Source organism: Cryptosporidium sp. chipmunk genotype I, assembly GCF_004936735.1.
Source record: "Cryptosporidium sp. chipmunk genotype I strain 37763 chromosome Unknown contig_14, whole genome shotgun sequence".
Lineage (NCBI taxonomy): Eukaryota > Apicomplexa > Conoidasida > Eucoccidiorida > Cryptosporidiidae > Cryptosporidium > Cryptosporidium sp. chipmunk genotype I.
The window spans coordinates 202376-219493 of NW_027125584.1; the positions used below are offsets into that span (position 1 = coordinate 202376).

General features: G+C 32.7%; 9 protein-coding genes across 9 annotated transcripts; 4 read left to right on the plus strand and 5 right to left on the minus strand.

Moving 5' to 3' along the window:
- Nucleotides 1-8: 8 nt before the first annotated feature.
- ELE39_000901 (DNA repair and meiosis Mre11) lies at nt 9-1532 on the minus strand (the record flags this gene model as incomplete). Its single annotated transcript, XM_067343941.1, has 1 exon — nt 9-1532. One exon carries the CDS (start codon nt 1530-1532, stop codon nt 9-11), a length of 1524 nt encoding a protein of 507 aa, XP_067202660.1.
- A 530-nt stretch (nt 1533-2062) lies between these two features.
- On the plus strand, nt 2063-3341 carry ELE39_000902 (uncharacterized protein; the record flags this gene model as incomplete). The annotated part of the gene is made up of 2 exons (XM_067343942.1): nt 2063-2389; nt 2439-3341. 2 exons carry the CDS (start codon nt 2063-2065, stop codon nt 3339-3341), a joined length of 1230 nt encoding a protein of 409 aa, XP_067202661.1.
- Nucleotides 3342-3533: 192 nt separating this feature from the next.
- Nucleotides 3534-5894, minus strand: ELE39_000903 (uncharacterized protein; the record flags this gene model as incomplete). The annotated part of the gene is made up of 1 exon (XM_067343943.1): nt 3534-5894. The coding sequence occupies one exon, from the start codon at nt 5892-5894 to the stop codon at nt 3534-3536; it is 2361 nt and encodes a 786-aa protein (XP_067202662.1).
- A 561-nt stretch (nt 5895-6455) lies between these two features.
- Nucleotides 6456-9617, plus strand: ELE39_000904 (chloroquine resistance marker; the record flags this gene model as incomplete). The annotated part of the gene is made up of 1 exon (XM_067343944.1): nt 6456-9617. The coding sequence occupies one exon, from the start codon at nt 6456-6458 to the stop codon at nt 9615-9617; it is 3162 nt and encodes a 1053-aa protein (XP_067202663.1).
- A 130-nt stretch (nt 9618-9747) lies between these two features.
- Nucleotides 9748-11745, plus strand: ELE39_000905 (uncharacterized protein; the record flags this gene model as incomplete). Its single annotated transcript, XM_067343945.1, has 1 exon — nt 9748-11745. The coding sequence occupies one exon, from the start codon at nt 9748-9750 to the stop codon at nt 11743-11745; it is 1998 nt and encodes a 665-aa protein (XP_067202664.1).
- Nucleotides 11746-11904: 159 nt separating this feature from the next.
- ELE39_000907 (membrane associated) lies at nt 11905-12588 on the minus strand (the record flags this gene model as incomplete). Its single annotated transcript, XM_067343947.1, has 1 exon — nt 11905-12588. One exon carries the CDS (start codon nt 12586-12588, stop codon nt 11905-11907), a length of 684 nt encoding a protein of 227 aa, XP_067202666.1.
- A 496-nt stretch (nt 12589-13084) lies between these two features.
- Nucleotides 13085-14755, minus strand: ELE39_000908 (kinase domain-containing; the record flags this gene model as incomplete). Its single annotated transcript, XM_067343948.1, has 1 exon — nt 13085-14755. One exon carries the CDS (start codon nt 14753-14755, stop codon nt 13085-13087), a length of 1671 nt encoding a protein of 556 aa, XP_067202667.1.
- A 456-nt stretch (nt 14756-15211) lies between these two features.
- On the plus strand, nt 15212-15949 carry ELE39_000909 (uncharacterized protein; the record flags this gene model as incomplete). The annotated part of the gene is made up of 1 exon (XM_067343949.1): nt 15212-15949. One exon carries the CDS (start codon nt 15212-15214, stop codon nt 15947-15949), a length of 738 nt encoding a protein of 245 aa, XP_067202668.1.
- Nucleotides 15950-16030: 81 nt separating this feature from the next.
- ELE39_000910 (uncharacterized protein) lies at nt 16031-16864 on the minus strand (the record flags this gene model as incomplete). Its single annotated transcript, XM_067343950.1, has 1 exon — nt 16031-16864. The coding sequence occupies one exon, from the start codon at nt 16862-16864 to the stop codon at nt 16031-16033; it is 834 nt and encodes a 277-aa protein (XP_067202669.1).
- Nucleotides 16865-17118: the final 254 nt, after the last annotated feature.

The window sequence follows — 17118 nt, forward strand, 5'->3', positions numbered from 1 at the left end:
GGCTAATTCTACTCGCCATCTAGGATTTCCCCAACGCTTCCCTTCTTCACAGACTTCCTCTGGTTAGTGTTGTTTTTATTTTCGCGTGATCTCTTGCTTTGTTTAATACAATCAGAGGAATCAGAAACTTCTCCCTCACTGAATGAGTCAGAAAAACCTTCAAACATTATTGAATCAATTTTTTTACTATCTAATTCATCCTTGCAGATTCTATTATTTTCTTTAATTTTTTGCAAAACTTCACTGATTTCCAGTCCTTTATTGCTTTTGTAAAATGAATTCGATTTTGAAATTGCATTTAAAACACAATTTTCAATAGAGTGGTTATCAAACTTATTGACAAACAAATCTATTGCCTTATTTAAATCATTGATATTTATCACATCTAATCCGTTTAATTTTTCTGTATAATGAATTGTTAAACTCTGTATCATATTGCTATCATCCGAATTGAATGAAATTGAATTGATCCTCGAATTCAGAGCAATCGGATCTTCTTGATCATTATATTTATCTATATTGTTTCTGGTGCGTCTATTAAACATCACAATCTCATGTGGATTTGCAGCCTTACCAACAAACTGAAACCCAAACCTTTTCGAATTAATTAGCTGTGAATCGCATTCATATTCAACTCTAAGTCTTAGAATAGGTAGATCCATTGATTTATTCTTTAGGATCTCGTGTATCTCAGGATTTTGAGGTAAATTTAACTTATTCTTTTCTAATTGTTCATTTTTTGCCCTTTCAATCAACTCATTGACTTTTTCAATTAAATGATGCTCAACCTGAGTTATATCTTTGTCTAAAACCATGTGATCATGAATAAAGACCCTCGGTGAGAGTAAAGGAATAGGAGTTGTTTTAAACGTGTTATTTTTTATTTCCAACAGTACTACATGTTTCTGCAAACTTTCAGATGCAATAAGAGATGTAGCAATTGAAGATCCAGGCTGAAGTACAAAAAAATTCTTGTTTAAAACCTCTACAGGATTAATCATGCACTCGTGTTCGTGACCCCAAATTATCAAATCAAGAAAGTCTGGTAGAAAGGATTCTGGAATTGAATCTTTTGACAGGGTTCCCCCAAAATTACCTTTTTTTCTATTTTGGTGAAAAAGTAAAATTGAAAACCACTCGGAGTTGCCGTTATTATTTTCAGGAATCAGAAATTTAACTTTATTCTTTTCAAATGATCTATAGAGCCTTTCATCCCTAATATTTCCAATTCCATATATTGCTAATCGCGTGCTACCCTTCTCGAGCAAAACTGGAGAGACTTCAATATTGTCTACATTGCTATTCTTTCCTATATAGTTAATAAATCTCGCCGATTCAAGTATATCAAGCGGGGAAAGAAGTCCTTCTTCTCCAGGGTCGTCATGATTTCCATGAATTCCGAAGAATGGAATGGATACGTTTGCTTCACCAATTTCCCAATTATAGCCATTAAAATTTGATGAATCTCGTCCATTTATAGCTCTGAATTTTATTTTCTTGTTACCCATACAATACTCGCGAATTATATTCATTACCTTATACATTATATATTTAGAAGGTTTAGCAACGTCGAATAAGTCCCCACTATGTAAAACAAGATCAACATTCAGTTTTTTCCCAATAATAAAAATTTCCTCCAATGTAACTAATGAATCATTACTCCTTATCCTATTAAATTAATATACTAAACTGCTTAATTTATCACGATTCAGTTTAAACGTACCTATCTCTCTCTTTATATCCCGTATGTGTGTCTGTACAGACAAGAATTTTAAACGTATTATCATCTTCACCAGTTACCTCCATTATAATTCATTTATTTTTATACTAATAAAACATTTAAGTCAATATGCAGTTAAAAATAACCCCCAACACTTTGCGCGCCAACAAACTTATTTATGACCTTTGCATATTTGTTCACGGCCAAAAATATTTTTAAAATCTAAAAATAAATAAATCTTAACAGTAACTGTGATGTTTTTTGCTGTGGCCTCAAGATACTCATTCTCAAAAAATTTATTCGTTTTGGTGAGACAAGAATACAGGTTGAGGATTTTCAAAGATGTTAATTAATAGATGGGCAGTATTTGTATACTTACTTCAATTGTTTTGGGGTTATATTGCAAGTGAAGAAACTCAAATCAATGCATTCACCGAAGAAAATGGTCTTCCTAAGTATGAGTTTATGGCTGATGAACTTTTGAGCAAACAATTTCCGTCGCACAGATTTAAAGATCTAAAAAGAAAGTCTAGAGTAATGATAGAGGCAAATAATAGAATGTTACATGTATTAGAAGACTTGTTAATAATATCTGACGAAATTTTGGAGAGTTTTTCTGAGCCTTCAAAGGAATTATATTTTTTGGAGGATTACAAATCCGTTTCATTGGTAAGTTTTATCTCAAATCTATCTAGTAAAATAAAATTAAAAACTTTAGGTTCCAAATTCGTTGTTAAAGTTTTTAGTAGATCATGTTGAAAAAATGCTAGAAAGTTTACCTTCTTCCAAGCCAATAAGTTATTTCCTGTATAATGATACAACTGAAGCTTATAGAAAGGCTCACATAGAACTGCTTAAGGATTACAGAGTAATATCCATCAGAGTTGCATGTAGGCTTTTGATTATTTCCATATTGCTTTCATCATTAGAAAACCTAAAAAATAGTGAGCATTCAAAAGGTCTTAATATTTCTTACCCATTTTTGGATGATGTTGTAATTCGTCCCAAATCCACAGTAAAATCAAACATTAAAAAAGTTTTAGACCGAATTTTGAACTCTTTAAGAAATTTTGGAAGGAGAATTAAAACAGGAGTGAAGAAAAAGGTCGACATGAATGATGAATTCGAAATGGATTTAGATTCTCAAGGATCAAATGAAAAAGAATTTGTTTCCAGTATTCATAAGCACAGGCAAAGCTCGCTTGTATCTATATTTGGGAAAGATAAAGTAGCTTTTGAAAACAATCTTGAAGTTCTTCAGGTGCTAAACAATTTTATAGGTAAACAAGAAAGAGATTCAGCTACTTTATTGCAAATTCTTGAAAAAGTGATTAGAGAGGAGCTTGGAATTGAGAACTCTCAAGAACTTGAATGGAACTCCAAAACCAAAAGCAAACTTACAAATGTTTGCAGAAATAGCTATGTCCTGGAAATTTTACCCAATAGGATAAAATTCAAAGCTTGTAGACAATTATTTAACAAAGCTGGTGAAATTCTGACGGGATTCCACTATAAGAATAGTGGAAAAGAAAGCAGTGTTGTTGGAAGAACAAATGTACTAAAAAGAATCAGAAGAAATTCTTGTATTAAATTTATTCAGGTAAGTATCAAATTAAAATAAATTGTTATAAACGGATCTAATTCAGCTAAAATATATTTCTTTTTAGGCAATTTTAATATACTATAATTTAAATGACAAGTTATTGAAGGATCAACTGGCCAGAGTAAGTAAGGGGGCGTTGAATAGAAGTCATAGAGCCAGATATTCAGAAATATTAAATTCTGAAAATGAGAGTATGAATACATAAATAAGCTAACCCAAAATCATTCTCGTATTGCTGTCTAACTTATTCATGGTGGAAAGTTGATCATTACAGAGATTTGGAATATCTTTAATCCAATTTAAATGACGATTCCACTCTTTAACCAGTGCTTCCAATTTGGCATTTGATTTATTGAAAATCTCTTGTTGAATAAGAACTGTCTCATTATGCTCTTTGATCAATGAGTGGATGCGTTTTAATAGATAAGATGCCTGAGAAATTACCTCTTTACAACTTTCAAATTGTTCAGAGGTTTCTTTAACTACTGAACATTTCATGATAAGATTTAGAGGTTTAATAAATTTTTCTAACTTGACAGTAGTATTAGAAGAATTCAGTTGAACAATACCATTCTTCTTTATTAGTTTGATCTGTTTTTCTATATTAATCATCTTATTATTTGCATCTATGCTGGATCTTCTGAGATTATTAAGGTGATCTTTTATGCTTATAAGAGGAGATAAAACCTCTTTACGAAGCTTTTTCTTTGTAGTTGGAAGTCTTGCCTTAATATTTTTTAACCCACTTCCCTGTGTTCTTTCATGAACTGTCTGTCTAAGTGAAGCTATAATATTTAGGACCTTATTAATCGCTTCCTCGCTTGCTTCCACCAGTTCGTTCCTAAGTTCTGGATTTACATTAATAGATTTGAAAATATTACTTGTTTGATTTCTTTTTTCAGAACCTTGCTTCTTCAAGTGAAACAAGTTCTTCTTAAGTGACATTGTTATGTCCAAAGAAAGTAAATATGAATAAGAATATAATGAGCTTGGTACAGATTCGGCATTAGTTGAAGACTCAATGATTTCAGAGTAGACTTTATTGGTAAACTGAAGCTTTTCCAGAGAGTTTAACATAATACTCGTGGAATTATTAATATACGTATACACATGGTCCAGTTCTTTAGCCAATAAGCTAATATGTTGAATAAGCTTCTGGACTTCTTTAGCAGAAAGCTTTTCTGAAAATTTCTCTTGCAATATATCAATTTTATTGGAGTCCGGGAAAAAAGGAAGACCTTTTGTGTTTCTGTTTTCTAATAAGGCCCCTTGTCTTGATTTTGTTTTGGAAAACTGGAAAGGTGACATTTTGACTTGGCTAAACTTTTTCCTACTTAAAAATTTGCTATCGAAGTCTTTGTCATTTAAAACATTATCTAAGAGGGATAAACCTTCCAGTTCCTTCTTATTCTTCTCAAAATTATAAGAACACAAATCTACCATATTCTTGTGATATGTTACATTTATATATGAGACATGCATTAAAGTCTCTCTCAATATTTCGAAGCTTTTTTCATATGAAACTAATACATTAGAAATTGACTTCATCATATAAATAAGCTTTCTTTTTAGAGGGATCAAAATGTGTTTATACTTGGAACAGTCATTAAGGTGCCCAAGGTGTTTGTTTGCTTTATTCAGTTCCATTAAAATTATTTTTGAGAGAGGAGATGAGACAAAGAGTGTGTTTTCAGGTAGGTACTCCTGAAGTTCAATAAAAACGTTACTAAATATATTTTTGTCCACACTTTTCAAAGCATCTTTATCAATAAAGTTGTTCAAAGTAAAATAAGATTCCAGTTCTTTGCTTCTATACAGATTTTTCTTGTGCTCATCCAAAAGTAAAATAAGATTGAAGACTTTACTGCATTTATTAACCTGATTAATTGCTTGATTAAGGTCGTTGTGAATAGATCTTGCAGCTACTTGAAAAACATCACCAATATCTTTATTATGTTGTCTCAAAATTTCTAATGAATGATTAGAAAGTCTAGTTGAAACAAAATTCTCAATTTCTTGTTTTAAATCAATACACAAGTTCTTCTTTCGTATTAGTGAATCTTTGCCATCGATTATATTCCCTTTGTGGTTTTGTAAGTTGTTAAATAACCGGATACAAAAATCAATTTCAAACTTCTTTGTATTAATATAATCCAAAAAAGAAATAAACTCTTTAAAGGTACGCACTTCATCCGATTCTTGAAGAACATTAAAATTCTTGGTCCAAAGATGAATCGAGTCTCTTAGTACTGACATTTCACTGCTAAAAGTCTTAGAATCAACAATATTCTCTTTTAAAAGCCTTAGCAGCGAGTTTTCACAGATTAATTGAACATTTTCCTGCTTAGAAAAAATTCTCTTCTGTGAAGAGACTGTATTTTCTAATTTACTATTCAATTTAATTAATTCAACATTACTTGTAAACTTTGACTTCTCTACAAAAAAGTCAAGTAACTGTTGATACCTGTCATTATTTTCAGTTCTCTTGAAATTCCAAAGCTTTATTTGAGCTTCTGAAACAATGATAACGGACAGAAACAAAAATATAAATGGAACAAGCCATGAATTCATTTTTTTCTAAACAAAATACACTTAAAATTATAGTATTAAAAGTGTTTCTTTCCCAAAAAATAAATAACGTCAACTTGGTGCTAGACTCTTCTTATTCCATAATATTATCGTATCTAACGATGTAACTCTTTTATTCCAATTTACCTTAATCTTTTTAAAAGTATCAATAAACTCCTTTTCTACCTAAAGGGATACAACTACGCGCCATATGGCGGGTAAGCATATATTATTATTTTTGCAATGCATGAAAAGAAAAAGAAAAAAACGTAAGTTGTGAGAATAATTGAAATAGATTAGTTTAATGGGCTAGAAAGACAAATATTTTGCTCAATTAATAGATATGGGCCTTTGAGTTATTTGCTTGAGTTTTGTTCCAGTTTTATTGTTCAAAAGTAAAATTTCTCATTTTAATTAAAATATGCAAATGGCGGAATTTGTATATCCCCACAATCACATGTGTAGTAATTTATAATACTAAAAATTAATAAAAATATAACTTTAGTGGGGAGAAATAGTATATGATAAACATGATATTCTGATTTCAATTTATATTGATGTATCATGTATGATAAACCATATCTAAATGAGGTATTCAGAAGAGGCTCAAGCCTTGACTCCTTATTGGACTCGAGCAAAAAAAATCAAGCTTGGAGATTTAGTGAAGGTAGCATGGCCTCAACTACTCGAGAAGAGCGGCCCATAATAAGCTCTATAGAACGCGAAACCAGAACTCAGGAGAGACTGAGAAAATTATCAATGAGCATAAAGTCCGGAGGCAAGAGTAATACAGGTAGCAATGAATTCCTTCAAAACAGGATTCAAATAGAACAAATTCTTCTATATATAAATACAGGTGCAAAATACAATAACGATATTTATGAGAAGAAGGAAGAGTATGCGCGAATGGTACATGAGATATTTTCTGTAGGAGGGCATTGCTATGATGTAATGGTGAGCTCGTTTAGGAATATTGTAAGCAGTCCCAAAGTAAACGGTATAAATATGACCAGAATGGACCGTCTATTGAATTTCTTGTCATTTATTCAGGATTTATTCAAAAACTACTGTGATCCAGAAATAATTAGCATGATCCCAAAACAAAGACTTCAAAATAGAAAAGTCTCAAATACTCAAGATTACCGTTCTAGAAGTTTGTCGAACATTTATAATACAGACAGTAGGAGCTTGAGCAAAGGTGATAGATTTAATAAAATCGAAATGAAGATTTTAGAGTCTGCCTCCAAAAAAACAGTTCAGAATATTAATTTGAAAAAAAACCTTTTTGAAAGGTATAAAATTGAAAGGGAGAACAAGAATTTCCTTAGCTCGAAAAACTCCCAGAGTCCTTGTGGTCTTATTAGGCAACGATATCTTGGAGAATTAAAGAAAACTCCTGTTCGTGATGGCCAAATATTTGATCGAGAACCGATCAGGTCAAATCCAGACGAAGGAGGTGTCAGAAAGGTCTTCGAATCCTTACAGTATTCTAGAAAGAGTGTAGGAGAATATGAGAATAGGGCGAAATCACTATCGAAGATACCAATCTCAAAAGATTTTGTTCCAGAGACTAGAATGAACAGAAGTAGATCTGAGAATTCTTTGAAGTTGGAAGAAACAAAGTTAAATCTCAAAAAATTAGAAGACCAACGAATTCAAGGATTACAGAGACTTATAAACAAACTTAAAGAAGTTAAGCTGGGTTCAAATAATCGTGAAACCAAGGTCATAGAAAGTCCAAAAAGTAGTTCAATTTTTTTGCATAGTGGTAGTAAAACAACCAGAAAAATAAGTGAAATTTGCTCAACGCCTGTTTCTGGCTTTTTGAAGGCCGAGAAATTGATCCGAACTCAAATGGAGCTCTTGAATACTTTGAATAAGAATATTAGACCGGAAAAATGTTTACCTGAGAAAGCCAGTGATGAGAATAACTCAAAAGAGAGTACTCAAAAAGTAAAGCGACTCTGGGAATTGGACACGCCATATATTCACTATAGAAATATTGAATTCGATGATTTGAAACAAGATAATACAAAGAAAATTTACGATAAACCGGTCAATATTGGCTATGAAAATAATGAGGTAGAACGAAAATTCACCCCAGGTATACCCCCAGTAGTATATGAATACTCTGAAATTAAAGAAACGAATGGTGGTTCCCAAAATATTATTTCGGAGTCAATTTCAGAACTAAGTCCTCAAATTGATTGGGAACCTACTGAAAAACATATAAAATTGGAAAAATCACCTGACTTACCAGATTCTAATGAAAAAGAAATTCAATTAGGCCATTCGGTAGCTCCTGAAGCCGCTAACTTGGGTTCGGAACAAGTTATAGAGCCAGAATTTGTCATTCCGGAAGATCATTTGAGTGCTACAGAATCACGAATCAAAGCAATGAATCCGGCGTTTGTTCATGTACCAGAAAACGAATATATTGAAGCTCAGGAAACATCCTCCAAAAATGAATTGTCTAATTCTGCAAACGGAGATCCTGCAGAACATTTGTTTGCTGATTTTTCTGAACCACAGAAGACTCCAGTTCACACTATTGCTTTAAATATAGTTTTTAACGAAGATGAGCAGACTCCTGAACCAAGGTATGGGCTGGGAGATTCTCCTTTGGAACCAATTAAAATCCTTAAGAATAGCGAGGCTACAACCGTAGAGATCAGCAAAATAACTGACAAGTTGGAAGACATAACTATGGTTAATGAAAGCTTGATTAAGAAAATTGAAGACTTGCCGATTGAAAACATCAATGTTTCAAATGAAAGGTTGCCGATTTTGAATTCTTGCATCACCAACTCAGAAAAAAACTCTTCAGTAAAGGAAAAGGCTATCAGTATGGATAGGCTACCAAATATTGAATATTTTACTTCAGGAGATGAAGAACTTAGGAGTAAGATTGAAGAGTACAACTACTGGTTTGAAAATGCAAGCTCTGGGAATTACTATGAATTAAGCCTGGATGGATTGAACTTAGAAGAGTTCTACTACAAAAATGTCGAGTCAATTCCTGGGCGTTATGACGAGTTAATCGATATGTCAGAAGGTTCTGTATTAAATTTGTGTAATATAATTTGCAATAGATTACCCAAGTTAATTTTGGAGAAAATGGAAAAAGATACTGAAAATAAAGCGGTAGAAAACAAAGCTAGCATCGGAATTGAAATTTTGGCTGATTTTGAGCTATGTGAAGAAGACCTACTTTCATTTGTTCATGAACAGGTGATGAAAGATCCAAGCTACCTAGGGTTTAAGTCATCTATTCGAAGAGAGATTTATCCTCCAGATGATAACTTTATCCTACTGACTATTGACCTTATAAGGGAGTTAGTACAAGAATGGAGGGACGACATATCAAATTTTTGGAAAACGCCAGTCACAAATGAATTGATTTCTAAGCAAGTAGTGGATATTCTATGCAATTCGTATGAACCTTATTTGTCAGAAGTAAGTTCTGAGGAATGGGTACTAAAAAAAGTGTTTCATGCACCTTACTACCCTAATATCCTTGAATCTGAAAAAGAATTTCTCAATATTGAGCACTTGTTTAAGTACCATTCGTGTGAAGATTCAATCACAAATGAGTACATTAACATGGACCGTGAAAAGTGGCTTCATACGAGTGATTACTACTTGCCACTGCTAAACGAGGTTATCGAACAAATTCTTTATGAAGTAATTGATAGTGTAATTTTAGAATTAAAAGCTTATAATTAATTACTTTAGACTTAAATAGCTACCATATAATTAATTTAACTTGGCGCCCTAGCACAAATTTATCTTTGTGATCCTTAAGTATTTAAAAAAAAGGCGAATCTGTTCAATTTTACGACACATGTAAGGTGAGATGGAGTTTTCTTCAAGTGAGTTCTTGGAAAATATCATTCCGTGTAGCGAGAAACTGGAGGCTTTACTCGAAGAATATATCTCTGACTGTATATTTTGGAATGAGGGAAACCAGGTTCTTGAGTTAAATAGACAAAAGATTAAAAAGTTTTCAGAGGAGTTATCAAAAATTGAAATATCAAAGACCGATATTATTCACTCAATTATGCTAGTGCTAATAAAGAGGGAGGAGCCTGGTGATGAGAACAAAGTTAACATGAAAAAAGATAGACAAATTTTAGTTTTATCTACAAGCACGTTATTCTTAGTTAATAGTGGATATTTTGATATTGTATTTTGGCTTGACATAATTTTGGATATTTCTAGCATTTTCAAAGTCCATGGATTGGTAGCATTTACCAAGTGGATTTGTGGATGTTTTGAGGAGTTTAATTGGTCAATTTCGAATCCCAGTATTCCGTTTGATAAAAGAGGGTCGAGCCAGGAAGGTGCTGCCCAATCGACTCCTGGAAGTGATCTTTCTCCCTCTGTAGCTGCTCAACGGCAACTTGCTCAGGCAAAATTTGTAGGTTTGTTAAAAGTAATTACTAGAAGGCTTATTGGCTATCGTTGTTTTATTGAGGCTGGGATGCTTAGAAGCTTTGTATTTTCAATACTTCCAGCCAACCAGGCAGGTATATGTAGGAAAGCCTTTACTCCCAGAGCCTACTACTCGTTTAACATTGACAAACAAATGGAAAGCATCATTGAAGCCGCTACTTTAATAGATGACCTTGAGACTCTTTCAGATAATGATACAGACAAAGAAGAGGGAGAAATGTCAAAGGAGAAAGAAGATTGCCATTCTGATTTAATCAAGAGTGACTTTCAACATCTTCTAGATCCTGCTAAATTTGTTAAGAGTGTATTTGACGCTTATAAAAGAGTTGATAACTTTTTCCAAACATCAACCGATTTTTTGAATTCAATGATTGATAACTCAGAAACTTTGTCTTCTAACAAAAAAAAACAAATTGATGATATATACAAAGATATTGAAGTAGTTGTCTCGTACTTTGAGGATTATAAATATGTGGACATCCAGGACCCAGTAGCCCATTTCCAAATATTAGTCTCAACTTTAGAAGGAATTCCTTCAAGCTTGGAATCATTTTATTTCAGAATTAATTTTTCATACAGATTCTCCTTTGTAGTATGCTGCCAACTAACTCAAGTAATTGATGGGTGTAAGCATGCATGCGAGTACATGTATAATAAAATGGTTCCTCTTTTAAAAAGATGTTTAGGATCTGTTGATAAGTTAAAAAATAAGAGCTTGTCCTCTGTAACACTTTTTATTAATTTGATGATTAAATATGAATTTCTTTGGCAAAGCTGGAAGAATAAAAACTGTATTGATATTTCTATTCCTCCGGAGAAACTAACGCCGTCGCTTGGAATCACAAGATCTCCCACTGAGGAAAGATGTGACTCTAAGAAAAGGAGAATCGAAGAAAGTAAAACTGTTACGAAGTTCATTGATGATGAAACATTTAATAAATATATCTCTTTCATTCATAATTACTCGAACTCTGATAGCAATGAAGATTTGGATTCTATTACAATAAGAAATATAAATTTTCCAAACTTCACAACTGAAAGAAAATTATTATATTTGGACCCTATTGATCTAAACTCGTACTCTTCAAAGAGCTTAAATTCTAAAATTATTTGTAAATTTAATGACTACAAGGAAAAAATTCTTATTGACTTAGATCCAGATAATGGAATTGATGAATCTGAAAAAAGTATCAAAGATCCTATAATTAGATGGAGATGCGACAGACTTTACAAAAGAATACACTTAGATCGCTTAAATGAGCTCTCAGATTCCCAATTATCAATCAGTAATATTGAGTATCTAATTCAAAGTTGTGACACGGAAGCACATAGCTGCAGCTTACCCAACACAAATAAATTTGAGTTTTTGAACATTTACCCTCCACTCGAGGATAAATAACATATTTTGTACATATTATTTATATATAAAAACCTCTCTATATCATAATTCACTATAATTTAGGAAAATTAAAATAATCTTTCATGCATTTAGAATAGAATTTAAATAAATAATCCTCAAATTGATGAATGCTAAAATTGTCTAAAGCATGGAACCAATTTAGGTCCCCTTATATATTGGGTAATTACAAGCTTGACCAGCCATAGAATTGGATGATGATGAAATGTCACTAAGCTTATATGATTTCCCTGTGAATGGAGTATACATTATAGGTGAATGCATACTAGTACTGTTTATATTAACGTTTGTTCTACCAGGATTTCCTGCATCATTGGCCCCATTTTCTGCATTTTCCGCAGCTAAAGCCCCTGTGTTTGATCCATTCCACGGATTTATAAATTGGTTCAATAGTTCATCGGTTTCTTCGACAAAATGAATATTCTTGAATATGTTATAGCTAACAATACATGCGAGAAGCGAAAGTATTGGTGTAGCTATAGTGATTACAACTCTTAATCTATCGACTAATTTACTTTCTGAAAATATAAACGTATTCCTTTTTATCCATTCAAATGCTATTAACAGTAGTAAGACTCCTCTCACAAATGATATAGTAATATATAAAAAAAATGCACATGGAGACTTTTCAGTATATACCACATAGCCCAAATATATCATCCATGCTTCAAAAAAAGTGCTTATGACATCAGTAAAAGTCACAACTCTCATTAACACTATAATGAACTGCAAAACCAAGATAAAGGCGAGCGCATACTTGAGTTTCTTAGTAAATGGTGTCTCCTCCGCTCTGTAGCTAAATCCTAAGACCGAGTAAGTAAACATCTTCTATATAAACAAATTATATCTAGCCTATTCCTCCAAGCCAGTTAGCCAATTAATTTGAATTTTTAGCAAATTATATTTGAGCAACCAACTAAACAAGCTTTCAAAACACATCCAAAGTTCCAAAACACCAACTGATCAAATATATACTTGACTTTGAACCTCTGGTATCCGAATGGTAATATTGTGTATAGCTACTAATAACTTGTTTCTCTTGAGTTCTGAACTTACAATTTTTAAACCCCCTGTTGTCGTTTACCTTAAATTAGTAATTTGGCCAGAGGAGAGTTCCCGCCTAAATATAGATCTTAATTGGGTGCAGCGATCGTCAATATATTTAAACAATTAATTTGAGTCCAATTTCGTGTTATTTATTTTAAAAAATCCGCATCCAAATGATAATTCTCACTTATAATTGCTTTTTAGAATTGAGCTGCTCTCTCAATTCTTGCAATACAATTCTGATCAAAATTTGACTGCAAATTATATGCCATTATCAGATGGAACTTTTGTTTCTGGAGTGGAATCTTTGTATCCAACGTGAAAGCCTCTGCTCTGATTCGAAAATGATGTCGTCCCCTTTTTTGAAAGCTGTTGTACTCCTTTTTACACGACTTTCATTTATACTAGAGTTTGATGAATTGCTCGAAATGCCTGAACAGGCTGGTGTCTGAATGCTTTCTTCAACATTTCTCTCATTTTCTGTGATTGATGGCCTCCTGACGTGATAAAAGTTTTGATCCTTAGGATCAGGGGCGTTCTGATTTTTCGGATAATAATTGTCTTTATGACCGTTTAATCTAGTTGGGGCAGTAACAGGTGAGTGCGTACATGCCTTTGAATTTGACTTACAAAATATATCTGCAGATCCAGGAACGTCCTGCAATCCAAAATTGTACATAGAAGTTTTTCTCTTTGGTGTAATGTAAGATAACTTTTCATTTTCTTTTCCCAAAGAATTCTCTGTGCGTTCTATTTTTCGTGAAACAACACCTTGATTTGAAAGTCTTCTGTATTCTTGGCTAAATGACTGAACAGTATTCTGGCTAGCATTCTCATTGTTTGAACATGCTATTCCAGTACTAGCAGATGAGTCGATGGATGCGTCCAGAGCAGATTCGTCTGATGTTATTTTCTTTCCAGAGGTTTTGTCACTTTTTAATAATGATTCCAGATAGTGGTTATAACTGAGAATTTTTTGATATTCATACATTAAAAAATATAAATCCAGCTTTGATGAAAGCCTTAAAGTCTTATACTTAATGAAATCTAGATTAAAGATTTCTTCTGCAGATGGCCTTTTATGTGGATCCCTTTCAAACATTAGTTTCAGTACTGAATTGAGCTCGCTAGAGTAACACTTCGGTAAATCCGGAACTATACCATCCTTGACATACTTTCTTAATTCATCATAGCTCCTAGCATAAAATGGAGGTCTGCCTGCTAAAATTTCATATATGCAACAGCCTAACGACCAAATATCACTTTTCTCATCATACTCACCCTTCCCCAAAACTTCCGGAGACATATAATAGGGGGTTCCGACGTGGGTGGTTGCTAGTTGATTTCTTCCAGATAAATATCTTGCAAGCCCGAAATCCCCCAACTTGACAATCGCAGTCTTTTGTTCAAGTTTGCCGAAGTCTCTATTAATTCTTGAGCCTTGTTGTATTTTATTTACAAGTTCAGACGATGATGAAGCTATCATAAAAATATTTTGGGGCTTAATGTCTCTATGTAATACTCTATTGTTACGAGTGTGGCAATAGTTTAGTGCGTCTAGAAGTTGAATAAATATGGAGATGACATCTTCCTCAACAATACTTAATCCTAACTTTTTTTTTTTCTTGAGAATATTCCCGAGGTCTCCTTCATCACAATATTCCATTACAATATAGATCTGTTGATTTTGTTTGTCAATAATCCTATCAATATATTTAATTATATTTCTGTGGTTCAATTTTCGTAGCACATTTACTTCATTGACTATCTGTATTTTTTCTTGTTGTGTCATATTTTCATAACAAATTTTTTTCCAAACGAATATCCTTCCATCTGACTTCCTTCTAATTTTATGAACTGTTCCAAAACACCCCCTTCCTATTTCTTCAATTTCCTCATATTCTTCTTGGATGAATTGGTTTTTGTGCATGACTTGTTTTTGCATAGTTGTTGGAAAATAATTTTATAGGCCTTGCATATCATATTAACAATGTAAACTTAAGGTTTTCCAATGTTCGAATAATGACCAAAAATTAATATATAAATCCTTTTTCTTTACCAACTTACCTCCATTTTTTTAATTAGCATTACGTGTTATTACGCATTCATCCCCACAAATTCTCATGCCATTTTGGCGCCACAGCACATGTTTTATCCATCAAATAAAGTCTCACTGGAAAAATCAGTTTGGTTAAAAAAAGTCATAGTTAAAGATTTTGATGTATTCTGGGTGGAGCTCGATAAATTGTTCTTTAGTTTATTAAACAATTTAAAAAAAGGAATTGGCGGTAAATACCGTAGTTGCATTGGCGCTACCGATAAATAAAAACTGGTACGGAAATATCAATAACAAACAACTTAAAAGTTTGCTTTGGAGAAGTAGAATTCGATTGTAGTCACAATGGAGGGTGGTGAAAATAAAAATCATGTTGGAATGAACTGCTCTCTGGATGATCTCATCAGAAAAGAAGCTCCAAAAAAACCGAATATTAACAAGCCAATTAAAAAAAGCATGAACCGAGGAAAGCCCGTGATGAAGAATAGAAAAATAGTTTATTTGGACAGAAAATTTGGTAACAAGCGGAGTAACGGTTTAGTCCAGACCCCTTTCGGAGGAAGTAATACCACTGGCTCTTACAGAGGTGCATATAGAAAAGAAGGTAAATCACAATCTTTGCATATGAGAAGGAAAAAAGACTTTCAAATGAGAACTGAATTAAACGCAAATGATAGTATACCTGATAAATACTGTGAATTATCCAATTTGGATGAGCGTGAAAGAATAATAAAAATGATCCGTCTTGAGCACAAAGATGAAGACTTCACGCTTCAAGTTCTACTGGATTCAAATCCAATAATTATTGTGAATAAGATAACAGGAGTCATAAAATTAAATTCTTTCAATTGCAGAACTGCAAGTATGCTTGATGTATGGAATTTGCTATTAAAGCCTCTTGGCTTATCTTTACAGGTTGTAAATATGGGCGGTGACTGTACAAACTGGTCAATCACTGATGGTAGTTGTTATATGGAGAATTTTAAGGATGGTATGATAGTTCGCGGATCAGGCTCTAGAGATACTGCTAGGAATGCTCGATTTTCAATCCTTGAACAACATATTAGGCAGTTAATCATTTAGTTAATTCATGCTCAGTTAGATATATTAGTAAATAAATATATATATATATATATGTATATATTTGTTTAATTCTCATTAATGTTACTTTCTCCAGAAGCTCTTTTTTTTTGAGCTCAATTCTTGGATCTTCTTTGCTAAGTCCTTTTGCTTTTGTAGTAATGCTGCGTGTTTTTGCTCAGCAATTGCTAAATCTGACTGTAGGAACTTGAGCTCGACGTTATCTGCACCATAAACTCCATCATTCAAAGAAATCACACTAGATAACTTTTGAATATTTTCAACAATTTTTGATCTTTGCTGTAATGTTTCTTTGGCAAGGGCTTCAGCTTCGAGCAATTCTTGATTTGCTTCCTGTAAAGTTTTAGCACGAACTCTTTTCAATCTATTAATTTCAGACTTAAATATTCTAAATTCTGATTGAGATAAGCTAAGTCTTCCAACGCATGTCATGCATGGGGTTCCAGTTTGTTCTTCTTGTTTGATTGCGACAGAAGGTGGCTCCAAAAATACGATTGGTGCTTCCATATTTTTGAATGCTGATGATAATGACATTTTTGAAATAACATCTGATAAGTTGTCAACTATACCCAAACTATTTTCTGCAAAAATGTTCTTTGGGTTACGCCTAAGTTCCGCAAATTCTTTAATTCCAGCCCAATTATCTTCAATTTGTGTAATGTTATTCTTAATATGTACTAAACCCTTCATTATCTCTTGAGATTGGACGACTAATTGGTCTTGTAGTTCAAAGTCTGGGCTATAGTCTTTCCTTGGAGTTGTTACTTCTGGGTAAAAAACTTTAAAATATGTACCGACAGCTTTGGCAATCGAATCCAAAAGCCCAGCTTCACACCCATTTGGCTTTCCTACAATGTAAATTAATAAAGTTAATACTACAGAAAATGAAAGCTTCATTTTTGAATTTATAATTCTTTTTCTTATTTCTAATGACTTGCATTTAGGCTCTACCTGCAATAATAAATGCAATCATATTTGCATGCAATTATATTTGCATGCATGTAAAAAGTAACCGCTTAAAATTATGATATTTCTGGTAAGTTTAGCCATAAGTAATTTAAGCTAAAGCAGAATAATCATTTTTATTTTTGAGAAATTTATAATTCTATTTGAGCAATTTATTATTAACTCGAACATAATTTCTAAGTAAA